Here is a 16,575-nt window from a genome sequence, read left to right as displayed (position 1 = left end):
TCTTAAGTCACGCCTTACAAACGTCATGACTCGCCAAGGCTCGGAAAAGCTTGAGGCTTGACATTGTCGCCAAGTCACGCCTTACGTTATTTAGAACCTTGCCGGCAATAGTAGTGGTGGTGGTGAGGGGAGGGGTGCGTGTGCGGAAATGGGTGGGATGGTGAGGCCTATTTAATATAATAATATAACTAAAGAAAAAAAAACAGCAACAAAATAAAATTACTGTAATAATTTCGAATCAAAATCAAACTTGGACCAAACCTACAAAATTGGTAAGAGTACAGGGACCAGATTCATAATTTACTCTAAAAATCAATAAAATAGAGCACCATTCGTTGGTTTGTCCATCCTTCGTATTCAGAAGACGCGTTCCAATAGTCAAGCTCTGTTTTTCTCTCAAGCACCTTCATATCATCAAATTTTCGTGTCCATTTTGTATTCTGATTTCAGATTAATCAACAAGAAATGGCTATGCTTCTAGATCCCCTTCTTTCCGAATCCATCTCCACACTAACTACACTGGTAATATCTGTAGTACAAACCACAGCCAATTTCAAGCCCGAACTGGAGCTACTCGGTTTGACCTTGCAGAGAATCAAACCGATCATTGACGAAATAGTGAATATGAAACGGAAATTAGATCGTACAGAGCTAGAGTGCAAGATGTTCATAGAAGAAATCCAAGAAGCCGAAAAACTTGTCGCCGAATGTTCGAAAGTAAAGAGGAATATCATCAAGAAGTTCACTTACTCACTGAAGCTAAAAGTCCTCAACAGTAAGATGTTAAGTTTCTTTCAAATCGAAGTTCAAGCATCCCAGAGTCGGGACATTATGCATATTCTTTCAGTGGTCAACGATATGAAATTAAAAGTGGATCGTATTTTTGAGGAACAGAGAGATACGACACAGAGAACAGGTTCGGTTGGTAATCATCGTGGGTCTGAAAGCACAGAACGAGAAAAGTTTGGTTGGCGTGTTCCCATACTTCCAAGTTTGATCGTGGCGTTTGGTGAGCCGCTGGAGAAGCTGAAGGCAGCGGTTGGTGATGATCATCCGGTGCTGGTTGTGGCCGCTCCTGGTGGATGTGGGAAGACTACTTTGGCGAAAATGCTATGCCATGATGCTGAAATTCGAGGTAATCCATTAATTTCGGGTGTATTTGGTCACTAATTTTTAGGATGGAAAAGGTATTAGATAGTTGTGCTTGCTTGATTTTGATTTCGGGTATATTTGGTCTCTAATGTATCATACTTTTGAACAGAAAAATTCGGGGAAAATATCTTCTTTGTGACAGTTTCAGAAACACCCAACTTGATGATGATTGTCAGCGATCTCTTTAACCCAAATCCCTCCGATCCGCGACTTCTGTTTCAAAGTAAGGGAGACGCAAAGAACAAACTCGAGAATTTTTTGAATGAGAAAGCGTCAGATCCTATGCTTCTAATATTGGACGATGTGTGGTCTGATTCATTTATTGAACAAATCTTTCCATCCAACATTAGAGGACACAAAATTCTTGTCACATCTAGGACTGCCTTTCAGAAGTACAAGACATTCCGATTTGAACCTTTGAACGATGAAGATGCCAAAAGTCTCTTTCGCAGTTCAGCATTCACTGAAAGCGGAAGTAGACCTAGTCCAACTATTAATGATGATCTTGTAAATCAGGTAACTAACTATATGATAGTCTTCTTTTAGATCATCATTCTATACGTAATCAAAGAAAATATGGTTGATATATGTAGATGGTACCATGGTGTAAGAAACATCCACTTACCCTTTCTGTGGTCGGCCGATCTTTAAATGGGAAGGATGAGTTAGTTTGGAAATCTATGCTAAAAAAGTTGTCACGGGGTAGGTCAGTACTAGATCTACATGAGGATGTATTTATCGGTTTAGAAAGAAGTTTTGAGTCCCTCGATGAGGAATTAAAGCAATGTTTCCTGGACTTTGGGCTATTCCCGGAAGATCAGAGGATCCCCGTTAGCGTCCTGTTGAATATGTGGGTGCATTTGTATGACCATGATGACGAAGGTGTTGATACCATGGCCACTATCTTTGAACTTTCCTACAGAAATCTTGTCGATCTTATGACCACAGGGTATTTCACTTGCACCCTGTTTTTTTTTCTCCTCCCATAAAGTGTTGTTTAAAAGATATTTGAGGAAATAAGGAACACTAACTCAAACTGGTAAAAAGTTAAGACTTGAAGTAGGAAAGCCTTATTTTTCCGACTTCTCTATTGAGTCCGTTCTTTCTGCACTAAATCATAAAGAAAAACTCATTCGTAGCAAGTTTGTAAAAAGTTAGGGCGTAAGCTAGAAAAGCCTCATTTTTACGAGTTTCTCTTTTAAGTTGTTCTTGTTGCATCAAGTCAAAAAGGAAACGCCGGTATGGGTGCATATAGCAAATTTGTAATAAAAGAAATTGACTTAACAGGAAAGCCTCATTTTTCTCACTCGCTCTTCAAAGGCATTCTTTATGCATTAAGTCAAAGAAGAAAATCAATATACATAAATTTTTAAATAGTTATGACTTAACAGGTAAAGTCTCATTTTCCTCTTTTATCTGTTAAGTCGTTGTTTCTGCATTAAGTCAAAAAGAAACAACACCTTGGTATGTTACTAAAAGTTTTGAATTGAAGAGTGTACAACAATTGTTAAACATAAGAGATTTCAATGTTTGCTTATATAATTTGTTGCAAACTAAAGCTTGAATTGTTTAGTTTTAGGAATGATTCTAGTGCAAGAGTTAACTATTGCGACCAGCAATTAGTGACACAACATGATTTGCTGAGGGAGCTTGCTATTCACCTCAATAGCAAATTACCCTTAGCAAAAAGGACAAGATTGATTATAAATGTACGAGGAGATGAATTTCCTACACCAATCGAACAAGTTCAAGAATCCATGCAAGCCCGCATATTGTCCATTTCCACAGGTTTTGATTCCTTTATAAATTAAAGCGCATATATCTTTGTAGAAGCATGTGAGGGTTCGAGCCTTAGCAGTTGTAGTGTTGGAGTTTCAGTTCCAATGTGAATTTGGCTCTTTGAGAGTAGTGGATTATATGTTAGCCACCTAGGGGGCTGCTATGTATTTGATTTACATCTCACAAGATCTTAAAGTCAGACTATGTTTTGGACTAAAATATAAAAAATAGCAACATATTGTTTTTTGTTTATTATATCATCCCCCTTTCATTTCTTTTATATACTTTGAAATTTTACTCTATTATAGGAATTAAAATTGTTTTTATATGACTGCGATTGCTATAAGTTGGTAGATTTTTCTAAGTACAATGTTGTAATAAGAGAAATGAAAGTAGGATGTTGAAATGAAAGTACATTCTTATTTTGTTGTATTTATACCCTACCAAAATAATATTAATCTACAATATGACAAGTGAAAAGTTTAATCTGTTTAGGACAAAAGGGTTGAAATGATTTTACAGTTTATCACGTTTTCTATTAATTGTATTTGTATACAATCTTGATTGCAGAAGAATCGTTCTCCTCAAAATGGTGCAACATGGAAATCCCCAACCTCGAAGTTCTAATCTTAAACTTGATGTCGAAAACCTACACTTTACCCCATTTCTTAGCGGCAAATCCAAAATTAAAGAGTCTAAACATCACAAACCACGGTTTATACCTTACAGAATTCAACAATTTCCATTTTCTTACCTCTTCACGCAATCTAACAAGGATCCGACTCGAACGTGTTGACATAAGTCCATCCATTTTATCACTCATAAGCCTGCAAAAAGTATCCTTAATAATGTGCAAAATTGGCAACACTTTCAAGAACCTCATTACCAAAACCCCAAATATCTGGCCACAGTTAGTTGAAATCGAGATCGATTACTGCCAAGACTTGGTCGAATTCCCGGGGACATTATGTAACAGTGACCATCTCAAGAAGAATAGCATCACAAACTGTAATGATTTGTGTGGGTTTTCTGAAGAATTTGGGGATTTGATTAATTTGGAAATGCTTAGTCTTCGTTCTTGTATGAAATTGAAGAAATTGCCTGAATCGATATGGAGACTTAAAAACTTGAGTGTTCTTGATATTTCAGATTGTTTGAACTTGAGTGGGTTGCCGAAAAAAATGGGGAAATTGGGTTGTTTAAGGAAGATTTATATGAAAGGTTGCAGCGGAGTACATGAGCTACCAGAATCTGTGGAGGAGCTGTCTCATGTACGTGTGGTATGTAATGAAGAAGTAGCTTGTAAATGGCGGGAGTATAGCAATGTGGAGATTGATTTGGTGGAAGAAGATCCATTAGAAACACTTGAGAGAATGATGTCGCTTTGATGCTGCATATATAATTTGTTTAGTTGAGTGCATATTTTCTTGTATGTTGATCTTCAAACGAATGAGATGACATTTCGATTGTTTGTATAAACGATTTTTGTAATTTGTGACTGATTCCTGAATCAATAAGAATCAAGAAATTATCGGATCAATTATTTTATGATTATAAAAATGTGAAACACCAAACAGAAATCATTTTGACATTAAGTAAATATCATATAAAAGAATGAAATCCTAAATTCTCCGAACTAACAAATGCATCGGTGTGGTTGTCGACAGTGGCCTCCGTTTCAGTCCAATCATCATGTTCATCATCATCTTGCTACTATCTACGCTCTTCTATGATTTCCTACTCTTCAATGGTGAAACCAATCTACTCGCCAATCTCAACGAAAAGACCTCCGCAGCTTTGCTGCCGTCGAAACCTTCTTAGGCGGTGAAATTGACTTCTTCACGGAGGCCGTCCTTGGCGGTGACGTCAACTTCTTCTTTCCGGTGACTGGGCGGTGACTGTTGGTGATTTTAGGATTCCAAGGGGCTACAGCCCCTCGGGGGCGTTTAGGGGCAGTGCCCCTAGCCGGGTCCAAGGGGCAGATCCCCTGGCGGAGCTCGAGGCAGCGCCCCAAAACCTAAACGGATTTTTATATCTGGTATGACTCCAGCCATGCATTTTACCGCCAAAACTCACTTGATGATGCAAGCTTTAGTTATGTCTAATAACTACTAGGTTTTGCGACAAATTTGGAGGCAACCGCCGTAACCACTTTTCCCTCTAGTATAAGAACATTCTTTATGCTCCAAAAAACGGGTTACAAACCATATACTCTCAAAATCTGATTTTAAGATTTGTTCTATCTCTCAAGATCACATTAACAGGTATTATGTGTTTCAAAATCTGAATTAGGTCAGTAATTCAGATTGGTTCATTCTTGGATTATCCCACTTCTGAATTCGTGTACCTCAGGAAAAAGGGACGAATTATACATTTCGGAAAGTGTTTGATAAACACGGTATTTTTATCTATCAAAATCTATATTTATTGTTATTTTGATCCCTTTATTTTCTAAGAGTGACATCACCTTCTACACATTCCCTTTATTTTCTAACGGTGACGTCAACTTCTACTCATTCATGTCTTGGGTAACATCATGTTTGGCAGTCATTTGTTCTGATTCATTAAAACTGCCAAAGAGATGATAGCCTCTCTTGATTCTTATTTCAAATATGTTTACTTTCTGTATGATTGATAGTCAAACTTCCACCCTAATTTCATCTGATACTAGGAAAATTGACAATTCCTTTATTCATTAGAATGTATTTTTACAGTTTTAAGCAACGTTGAGTATTTACCCCTTGAAGGGGTTCACCAACAATTTATAAGATAGAGACAATTCAAAGCCTTCTTTCAAGAAAGACAATTCACAAAGATAAGGTATTTTAATTGTTTGGGTATGTGATTTGTTTTAGTGGATATGGTTTGAATTGTTTTTATATTAATCACTAACTTTTTGAACCACAAATATGCACCTTTGGGTGCATATTGCCCTGTTGCAAAGTTGTTGAATAAGAAAAGTGGAATTTGTGATCTTTAAGTTATATTATATGCTATTTTGGATTCCTTCTTTTTATATAGTTTTGTTTATTTAAGGAAAATTATAAAATAAAATAAAACAAATAAAAAAACATTATATTTTGGGGGGTTTTGCGAGTTAACCACTTATATCTTTTTTTTTCCAATCAAACCATTAAAGTTCCAGACTTTCCCAAATTAACCATTTTGAAATTAGCATTAAGATCGACCAAATTCAACAAAAAACACCATTGAGAGTATATTTTTTCTATAAAGGAACCACTGTATTGGTTTCCTAGTAATGAATCGCATGCTATTATATGAAATTTATGTCCCTATGATATAATCAAAATGGTTAAATAGGAAAACTCTCCGAAACTTTTATAGTTTGTTTGGAAAAAAAATAAAGTATAAACAGTTAAACCACAACATTGCCTAAAATATAGCGATTTTTCTGTATTTTTCCCTTTTTTATAAGTTATTAACTAATTTTCATTTTGCAGATTGTTATGAATCTAGGACACCATCCATCCAATTCAATCAATTCCATTCCACCATACCATACCTCTACATCAATTCCATTATGTTCCCGTGTTGCATCTTCCCCCTCATTCAACCATACACCACTCCATATTATCTCCTTTTCTTTATTAACCTCTGGAATCGAAATGTCACTCCATGAAAGTCAAGACCAGGTGTAACATCTTGATTTCCAGGTATTTTACACTTTTAACCCTTGGTGTGAGAAATGTTTGCAAAAATGGTCCCATGGCACTTTAATGAGAAAACGTGGGTTGCTTGCGTACGCTGGGCATACGTGGCTTGGACCAAAAACCCAATATTTAGGGTTTGTGCACTATTTATACATCCTTAACTCTCCCTTCATTCATCAGCCTCCAACCTCATATTCGACCCTTGCAAACCCTAATCTATTTTGAGATCATCTTTGAGCCATTAGTGTGTGTTTTTGGTGTTCTTAGAGGAAGGAGAAGGAAAGGAAAGAATCATGGAAGCTTTGAGCACTTTGGATCCAAAAGCACATCATCATTTTGCACCACTCGGAGGTAAAAAGATCTGATCTTGATGAAGTTTTCCATTAGATCTTGTTAGCCATGGATTTGGGTTCATTTTGGTCCCATAAGCTTGGTAATATGAGTATGGGTTACTAAATCATATGAGCTAAACTTTCAGACGTTTTGGAGTGTTTAGAGTCATTAAAATGTAATCTTGGACCTTTGTTTCATTCCATGCATGGACTATGTTGTCTTAATGAGTTGAGAAGTTAGGGTTTTTGGTATTGAGCACTTAATAGCCATGCAAGATCATAAAGTTGGAAACTTTATGATTAAGGACTTCATTTGAGGACTAGATCTGGATTTTGGACAAAAGGACTTAAGGGATTAATCCCTTAATAGAAGAAAATGTGGTAGGTACGTACATTGGTACGTTGGGCGTACGTTATGGTACAATGAGCGTACCAGGTCAACAGCCTGTTTTTGGTCAACACACTAGTACGCCGTGCATACAAGCTGAGTATGCTAGGCGTACTCAGCTGAGTTGACTCAGTTGACTTCTTTGACTTTGACCAGATTTTGACCAAGTTTGACCTAGGCGCATTTTGGGTATTTTAAATTGTTGTTGAGTTTGGTCATTTTTCATGTATAGGTGACCGGTAGAACTGATATTCGGAGCAGTGTCCTGTTCAGCTATCTTTTAAGACTGAGAGGTGAGTTTTTCTCACTGTACCTGTGGGTCGAAGGCACCAATGCCAGCCCACTAGGTTATATGCTAGTATACAGGATGTTGTTATGCTATAGTGATATGTTAGATATGTATCCTAGTATATAGGATGTTGTTGTGCAGTAGTGATCTATTAGATCCGTATCATTGCATATAGGATGTTGTTATGTTGTAGAGATATGTTAGATCTATATCTTGGTATACAGGACCCGTACGCGTAACAAGGAAGCTACAAAACCCGAGGGTTAGTCTTGTCATGATGGTTATGGCAGTATGGTTGTGGCCTTTCTGATGTATATCTTGGTTTATTTTTCAATATGGTGATTATGAGAGGTTCTGGTTCAAGAGCTGGTGGCTAGGATAGGTCGAGATTGACTGATGATGACATTTGTGAGTTGATCGCTACAGAGGTAGCTACTACTGTTCGGAGCTCTATTCCGGAGTTGTTTGGTTCTATCAAGACCGCTATGATTGAGCTTTTTGATGACCGCTACATTGCACTCATTGACACTGTTGTTGTTGCAGCTACCGCGGTTGTTGCTATTATATGGATTCAGGGGGAGAGATCATTTCAGTATCGGGACTTCGACAACACGAACCCCCTACAGTTTGATGGGGTCAAGGACCCGATTATGGCGATAAGGTGGTTGTATGATGTGGAGGGTTGTTTATTTAATTGTTCTTTCCTGGATGACCAGAAGGTTAAGTGCACCCTGAACCTTCTCCAGTTAGGGGCGAAGGATTAGTGGAGATTGGTGACTAGTTCATACACTCCTGAGTAGAGGGCTGCTATTACTTAGGAGCTGTTCTCAGAGATGTTCCGTTTGAGATACGTTCCCTTGGTGGACAGGGAGATATTAGCTCAGGAGTACATGTATTTGAGACAGATAACTGAGATGTTGACATAGATTACCAAGATGTTTATGGAGAGGGCTTTATTCTATCATGAGTTTGCTGCTTCAAATTAGGCTCAGATGACGTGGTACTTGAGTATGCTCAAGACCGATATCCGGAAGTTCGTGTCCACCCAACATTATGGTACCCTCACCGATCTTCAGGATGCCACGAGGAGGTGAGAGATCAAGATGGAGCTTCAGATGAGGGAGTAGCGGCAGGCTTCCGTTCAGTCATAGCTGGCAGCAAAGCGGTTCAAGCCCACTGATTCATGTTCTAGGGACATAGGGTTCGCACTTGTAGAAAGTGCGGCAAGGTTCATGAGGGTGCTTGTTGATCTTCTTATGGATGCCACAAATTTGGTAGGGATGGGCACATTATCAGGGACTGTCGTCAGCAGGCCCCGCCAGTGAGCACCAGGATTTGTTACCACTATGAGCAGGTTGGTCATATGAAGGCCAGTTGTCCCTTGATCGCTGCGAGACCGGTGTAGGCTCCAGCACCGGCTACTTTGAGGATCATGGATGGACGCCAGGGTGGGGTGGAACCGCAGAGGACTCAGGATCGTGCTTTCCAGCTCACAACGGAGGAGGCCAGGGCGGTGTCGGACGCCGTTACTAGTATGTTTCATTTATTATTCTGTCAATTATTTATGGTATGCTTATATTTATGATTCTGCTAGGTACCTTCTTAGTGAACTTCTTTCCTGATCTTGTTCTTTTTTACTCGGGTGCGAGTCGGTATTTCTTGTTATAGTTTTTCAGTATGAGATTTGACTTGGCTCTTGGAGAGTTGGAGTGTGTGTTGTAGGTTTCTATCACCAGCAAACACGGGGTTTCTGCATCGAGCATTCATCAGGGTTGTGTCTTGGAGATTTTTGGGGTGCCTTATCTGATTGATCTGATCCGTATCCCCTTGGGGGATGTATGCATGATTTTAGGGATGGATTGATTGAGCAGTTTTGGTACGATGAATGATTGTGAGGGTCAGCGAGTGGTAGTTCAAATTCCAAGTGGGGGAGAACTAGTCATTTTTGGAGAGGGTAATAGGGTAGGATCAGCCTTTTGATCTGTTGTTAGGGCTTGACAGTATATTCAGCATGGTTGTGTGAGTTATCTTACGTATGTGGTTGATACTCGAGCTGGGATAGAGGTTTCGGTTTTTGATGTGCCTGTAGTTAGGGAGTTTGTAGATGTGTTCCTGCAGGAATTACTCGGCGTGCCTCCTAAGAGGCAGGTTCAGTTCAGGATCGATTTGGACCCCGGTGCAGCCCCGACTACTAAGGCGCCATGCCGATTGGCACCACCTGAGATGTAGGAGTTGTCCTCTCAGCATCATGAGTTGTTAGGCAAGAAGTTATTAGACCAAACAGTTCATTGTGGGGAGCACCGATCTTGTTCCTGAAGAAGATGTCACACCCCCAAACCGGAACGGCGGAAACGTTCGGGGGTGGATGACGTCATGTACAGTATCACAACAACTGAATAATAGTAATCAAAGCAACAACCATTACATTGATAATATAAAGTTTACATTGTGTTTATAACATTTTTTGTATAATACCAAAAATATATAGCAAAAACTATAAGACGTGACGCTATGATGCTCCGTCTTCTCAAAACCTGTAAGTGTACCTGTCTACTGGTTCCTTGAGAATAAAAGTGATTTTGATAGTGTATCAACATTTAAGTTGGTGAGTTCATAAGCATTTTTGTATTAGAAGTCTATCTTTGTTCTTTGAAAATGTTAGTATGTTTCTCCATAAAATCCAATAATTTCTTTAGTAAATGAAATGTAGTTTTAAACCTCAAGACCAAAATGTATGTGGGTTAAGGTACTCTGAAATAGTATACTATAGTCTTATTATCAAATAAAAACTATAAATTGAATGCTTCCCAAAATGTATGTTGTACTGTATCTGGAAAATAGTGTATTGTATTGCATTTGTATGAAACTCTTTTTATGTGTATTTGACTGGAATCCACCAGCTGAACTATATAGTAGTGTAATGTAGTTCTATTATCAAAACAAAACATTTGAAGATATGTTTGTCCCGTAAACAAAATGTTTAGTTAATGCTTATTGTGAGTGATGTTATAACCATGCTAAAATGACTAGTGGCCTGCACGACGTTCTTCAGGCGTTGGAATGTTAAGACATTTGTCACCCCAGGCCTGTCGGCCTAACTGTAGCTAACAATTTAGGTGCGGGATTGTCAGTCCCGTATAGATCTATACACAAATTCACGCTCTCCCTCCAGGAGACTCTGGTTATAATTCAGGACTTTAGCTTGTACTCTAGTAGGTACGATGAAGTAGCGGCCCACAATCATGTATTAACTTGTTTACGTATAGTGTATAATGTGACAACCGTCAAATTCTGGTCAAGTCAAAGTCAAACAAAGTCAACAAGTCAAAACGGTCAAATCAGTTAACCCTTGTATACTAGGGTTTACACTATGTAATTACTGTACAACTCGATATTCTAATGAGAAATCATCAATTGAAAAGTTCGTATATCTAGATTTCCTTAACCTAAAACTGCGGTAAGTAATGAACCAAACCGACAAAACAATGTTGCATACTCATCGGGAGTGTGTAAGACTCTTAAACATTACTAAACAGGGTTTTCGGACCTTGCGTTTCAAAGCCAAACACTCAAAAAGGTCACAAAAGAAGTCTCTCCCAATCTCTTTCACTCTATCTCTCCCTAACTCAAATCTCTCCCAAATCTCTCCAAGTATGTCAAATCTCTCCAAAAACGTGAAATCTCTCCAAATATGGCAAATCTCTCCCAAATCTCTCTCAAAACCTCTTTTGAGTTTTGTAATGATTTGGGGCATCCCGACACTTGACTTGGTGAAAAACCATTCGAAAAGGGGTGATACCTCGGAAAATAGCCTCTTAGGGCCGAAGTCCCTCTATAGGGACCAAACCCTCCTTGAGCCGAAGCCCCAAGAACCAAGACCGAAGTCCCCTTGAGTAGCCGCAGCCATCGAACCGCAGCCATCAGACCGGACCGGATCTGCTGAGGACCGAGGCTGATGAAGATCCGCAGCGCCGAACCGAACCCGGAACTGGAGCACCGCATCCGACCTTCGCCTGCGGTCCCTCCTGACGAATCCGCCTGCGGTACCTGCTTGGACCGCAGTCCCTTCCCCTTCGGATCCACTTTAGCGACCAAATCTTCCCTGTGGACCTAAGGCTATTAAGACCGGAACCACACCCCTGACTTCGGATTTCCCATTTTCCACCCGGTTTTCGACTACGACTTCGTTTTAGGCCCGTTTTTCATCATTTTAACGCGGGATTTTCGCCCAAAACTTTATTTTAACAATTAAAGCCCCATATTTCATTAATCCCCACGTTTTTAGTGCCAATCATATCCAAGATTTAGTGGGTGAAGTACAAGGGGGTGGAGTGTTGACTTTTCTTTGATTTATGACACAAGCAACCACCCATACCCACTCCATGACCAACCCACACCCCTCCCCACCATACCTAGTCACTTCCTTGTACTTTTCCATCAATCTCCAGCCATTCCCACGTCCTAAGAGCTGGACAACCCACCCTCTCTCCTCATACTTCCTTCATTCTCTCATTTTTCCTCCAAGGATCACACTCCAAATTCTCTCACCATTCTCTCTCAATTTCGAGACTTCCAAGGCTGATCATCAAGCTTTCTTCCACTCTTGGTAAGTATAATTCATTCTTCTTATGATTATTACACATCCTTTTTACTCAAATCATTGAATTCTTACACAAACTCCATCATAATTGTATTAGATTCTCGAATCTTCAAGCAATCCTCCAAGTGTTCTTGAGTTGAACACTTATCTCCTTCAACATCCATCCACTAAAATCACATAAGGTGAGTTCATACCCCTATATTTTTATGCTTTCTTAAGTTTTAAGGGGGGGAATACAAGTTAAATCACCAAGAACACAACTAAACTTTTCCAACAGCTTTCATCAGGAAAGTTCAACTCTAATCACGGACTGTTTTGGGCAACTTAACCATTTTAGTTTCTCAAACTGTACAAGTTGCAAGTAGTTAAAGGTCTTAGCTTTAAAATGGCTACTTGCACATCTCCATACGATTTTTCTACAATTTATGGTGATTTTTACAAAACTGCCTATCATTTCAAGAACACATTCGGACCAGTCTGTGATTATGGCCCTTTTCACACAAGTTGGAAGTTACTAAAAATCATTAGAAAATTTATGAACAAACTAGACACATTTTCAAAACTCCCAGAATTTACGGATTTTGATTTGGACCTTTGATAATTTTTCTATAAATTTTCTAAGAACAGCAATAGAAAATGTTAACAACAGAAAAATGCTATCAATTTCATTCCACCTTGTAACTTGTTGAGCAAGGTGTATATCATTATGTGATAATATATTATTACATTATATGTCATTTTGTCTTGGTAATTAGACATACATCAGTAAACAAATGGATTTTTGCTACATTAGGCATGCTAAATGATAGATTGTTATAAACAATGTTTACATCCATTATACACAAACATTTGGTAAACTATGACAAATATAGTTTATGAACACTACTACTACCCTTGTTGTGATAAACTGTAATAGGTATAGTTTATGATACATTTACATGACGAACTCATTACTAAAGGGTACATTTATACAAAAGGGGTTTTCATTACATTATACGTAAATTCGTTAATGACTTCTGTGAGACATTCGCTTCACTTTACAAATAAGTCATGTATTGTAACCAGAGTCTCCTGGAGGGAGAGTGTGATAGTTGTATATAGATTTATATTGGGTCTGACAAACCCACACCTTAGCTGCATGCAACAGCTAGACCGGCAGGTCTGGGGTGACAAATGTCATAACATTTCCGATGCCTGAAGAACGTCGTTTCAGGCCAACTAGGTCATAGCATGGTTATAATAACTCACATTAAGTATTAACAAACATAGAATTTACTGGGATTTCATTGAAATCAAACGAGTTTATGTCGATTTAACTTGCATTGTTTTACTATAAGTATGACAAATTACTTGTACATTTTGGTCTTTGGGTTTTAAGACTACATTTACACATTAAGGAAAATATTGGATTTTCTGGAACGAACACTACTTTTACAAGAAAAGGGTTTTCATAACTACATACAAAAGTTTATGAACTCACCAACCTTTGTGTTTACACTTTTTCAAACAACTTGTATTCTCAGAAAATCACTAAACAGGTAACCGAGTGCTTTTGAGGATGGGACGTTAAGGCGTCAAACATTTCATATTTTGTCAACATAATGTAATTGATTTGGAAACATGTAACTCATACAATGATGTAACTTTTTCAATTATATTTATGTTGGTTATGTTTACTTTGATCACTATTGCAATTGTTGTTATGATACTATACATGAAGTCCTCCACCCCCGGACGTTTCCGCCATCCTTGGTTTGGGGGTGTGACATATAAATGTTCTCTTATTCTTGTAAATGTTTGTATTTCCTTTTTGTAGTGTACTCATAGTGTAAAATAATTATACTTAAATAATTATTTTAGTAATATATCTTTGAACTTAGTAAAATAGTGTAAGTGTTCCATAAATTATGCCTATTATAATTTATCATGTATGTTCTTGTATGGTTCTTGTACTAGTAAGGTAGTATGTATGTTTCATAAACTATACTTATTATAGTTTATATGTATGTTCTGAAGATAATGAAAATATTTACGAAAATACCCCTTTGCTCGGCATGTTACAAAAGGGTTAAAGATTTATACTCACATATATAAAACATATATAATTGTAATTAAAAAGGCATTCGGACAGGTGAATTTACCCTAAGCCCACAACCAAACAATGAACAGGAGTTAAGGAAAAAACACCAGTCCTAAGTCTGTTGAATCACAATATATATATATATATATATATATATATATATATATATATATATATATATATATATATATACACGCACACACATAGACACACACACACACACACACACACATATATATATATATATATATATATATATATATATATATATATATATATATATATATATATATATATATATATATATATGTTTGAGTAAAACAATAGTTGAAACAGTTGAAATAATTCAGATTAGCTTGAAACAGTTTAAAATAGCTTGAAACGGTTTGAAATCGTTTGAATATTAACACAAGATTCCTTGTGTTTTACTTGTAATCCCCACCCCCCTAAAAACCTTGAAAAATAGTGAAAACGTAGGGGTATGAACTTACCTCAAAAGTGCGTTCTCGTTTGGATACGAAGTGGTAGTGATGATCCTCAGGTTAGAACCCGCATGAGTAGTCATATCCTAATAATAATTATACAAGATATCATATTTAAATTAATGAAATATTAATTTAAATAATAATTTTAAGTCCTATACAACACTAAATTATGTAACAAATACTTACAAAAATTATTGGGAATTATTTGAAGATGTTATTGGTGTTCTTGGGTGAAATACGAATATTTGATGATGTTCTTGGTGTTCTTGAGGAAAACTTGAAGATTTGAAGGAATTTATGAAGATTTGAATTTGGGATGAATGTTCTTGAGGGATTTCGGTTGAAGATATGAAGATTGGATGATGATCTGGACAATATCTCTTGAAGATATGAAGGTTCTGTATGAGTTTTGAGAGCAAATTGAGGGTGTTTTCGGTTTGGGAAATGAGAAATGAATTGAGTTTGTGGTTAAACACTTATATATAGTGGTAGTTTTTGGCCTTAATGGGTCTTAAACTAAGTGTTTTTGGTCCTATACTTCCATAAATGAAGTGATTTCGGTCCTTGGTCAAATGGAAAAGGGTTTTCGGCCTTAGAGTCAAATAGAAAAGGGTTTTCGGTTTTGGCTTTCCCAAAAGCATGTGTTTTCGGTTTTAGTTAGGGATTAGATTCCCTAAACTGAAAACTATTTACATATTAAGTAATATCTTGATTTCATTTAAGTGTTAGACTTATATTAGCTTACTTCATCATGGTTTTCCATATATACTTACATATAAGTTAAATAAGCATGCACTCTAGGCTTTCAAAGTTCTATTGCCTCAAGTTATGTTGTGAATTCACTTATACTTGGTTAAGATTTCGGCTTTTATTTGAATAAGTTTGACTTAGATTGACTTGAGACAACGAGTTGTTATAGAAGAAGGATGGGTCTCATCGTATGTGTATTGATTACTGAGAGTTGAATGAGTTGATGGTGAAGAACCGTTACCTACTTTCGCAGATTGATGACTTCTTCAATCAGTTGCAGGGATTTTGTGTGTACGTCATGCATAACCCAGCATACGCTGCACGTACGGGATCAACTGCCCGACTTTGGTCAAAGCCTGAGTACGCCCAGCGTAGGAGTTGAGTACACCCCGCATACTCAACTGATTGGACCGAGTTGACCCATTGACCTTGACCTTGACCTTTGACCAAATCTTTGACCAAATTGACCTAGGGGTATTTTAGGTATTTTGAGCTGATTAATTAAGATTAGGTCCTTGGTATTTTAGGTGATCGTTTAGTTGATTTTCGAGAACTGAGATTTATTCAGCTTGCATTCAGACTGAGAGGTGAGTTTTCCTCACTGTACCCATGGGTCGAAGGCACCAATGTCAGCCCACTAGATTATTTATCCTGTTCAGGATAGTGATATGATAGTTGTAGTTGTTCAGTAGATCCGTATGATTATCTGTATTTGTTGGCTTTGTGGTTATGTTTATTTTTTTGCATATGTCGACATATTGTGTTGGGTTGAGGCGGTCCTGCTTTGTGTTGTAGGCCAAGACACCCGGGGACGACTGGATAGGCTATAGGCCCTACGAGGCGGCCTGACTAGGTCGGTGGCCCATGGAGCGGTCCTGATAGGCTGTAAGCCCTGCGAAGCGGTTCAGTCATGTCAAAGGCTCGTAGAGCGGTCCAGATAGGTTGTAGGCCATGTGAGGCGGTCTAATCGGGCTAGCTGCTCATATTGTATGCTTGGTTGTTGTAGTGTGCTGCTACTTTGGGGGAACTCACTAATCTTTGGCTTACAG

At 37.9% G+C, this 16,575-nt stretch overlaps 1 protein-coding gene across 1 annotated transcript; it reads left to right on the top strand.

Moving 5' to 3' along the window:
• The first annotated feature begins 361 nt into the window (after nt 1–361).
• Nucleotides 362–4,471, top strand: LOC145137293 (putative disease resistance protein At5g66900). Its single transcript, XM_079071433.1, has 5 exons — nt 362–1,135; nt 1,262–1,668; nt 1,746–2,101; nt 2,726–2,940; nt 3,502–4,471. The coding sequence occupies exons 1-5, from the start codon at nt 466–468 to the stop codon at nt 4,317–4,319; spliced, it is 2,466 nt and encodes an 821-aa protein (XP_078927559.1). The 5' UTR covers nt 362–465; the 3' UTR covers nt 4,320–4,471.
• Nucleotides 4,472–16,575: the final 12,104 nt, after the last annotated feature.

The sequence above is a fragment of the Lactuca virosa genome, chromosome 9 (genome assembly GCF_052849685.1).
Source record: "Lactuca virosa cultivar CGN04683 chromosome 9, Lactuca_virosa_CGN04683_v6, whole genome shotgun sequence".
In the NCBI taxonomy this organism is placed as follows: Eukaryota; Viridiplantae; Streptophyta; class Magnoliopsida; order Asterales; family Asteraceae; genus Lactuca; species Lactuca virosa.
This window is presented reverse-complemented; position numbering and strand designations above follow the sequence as displayed.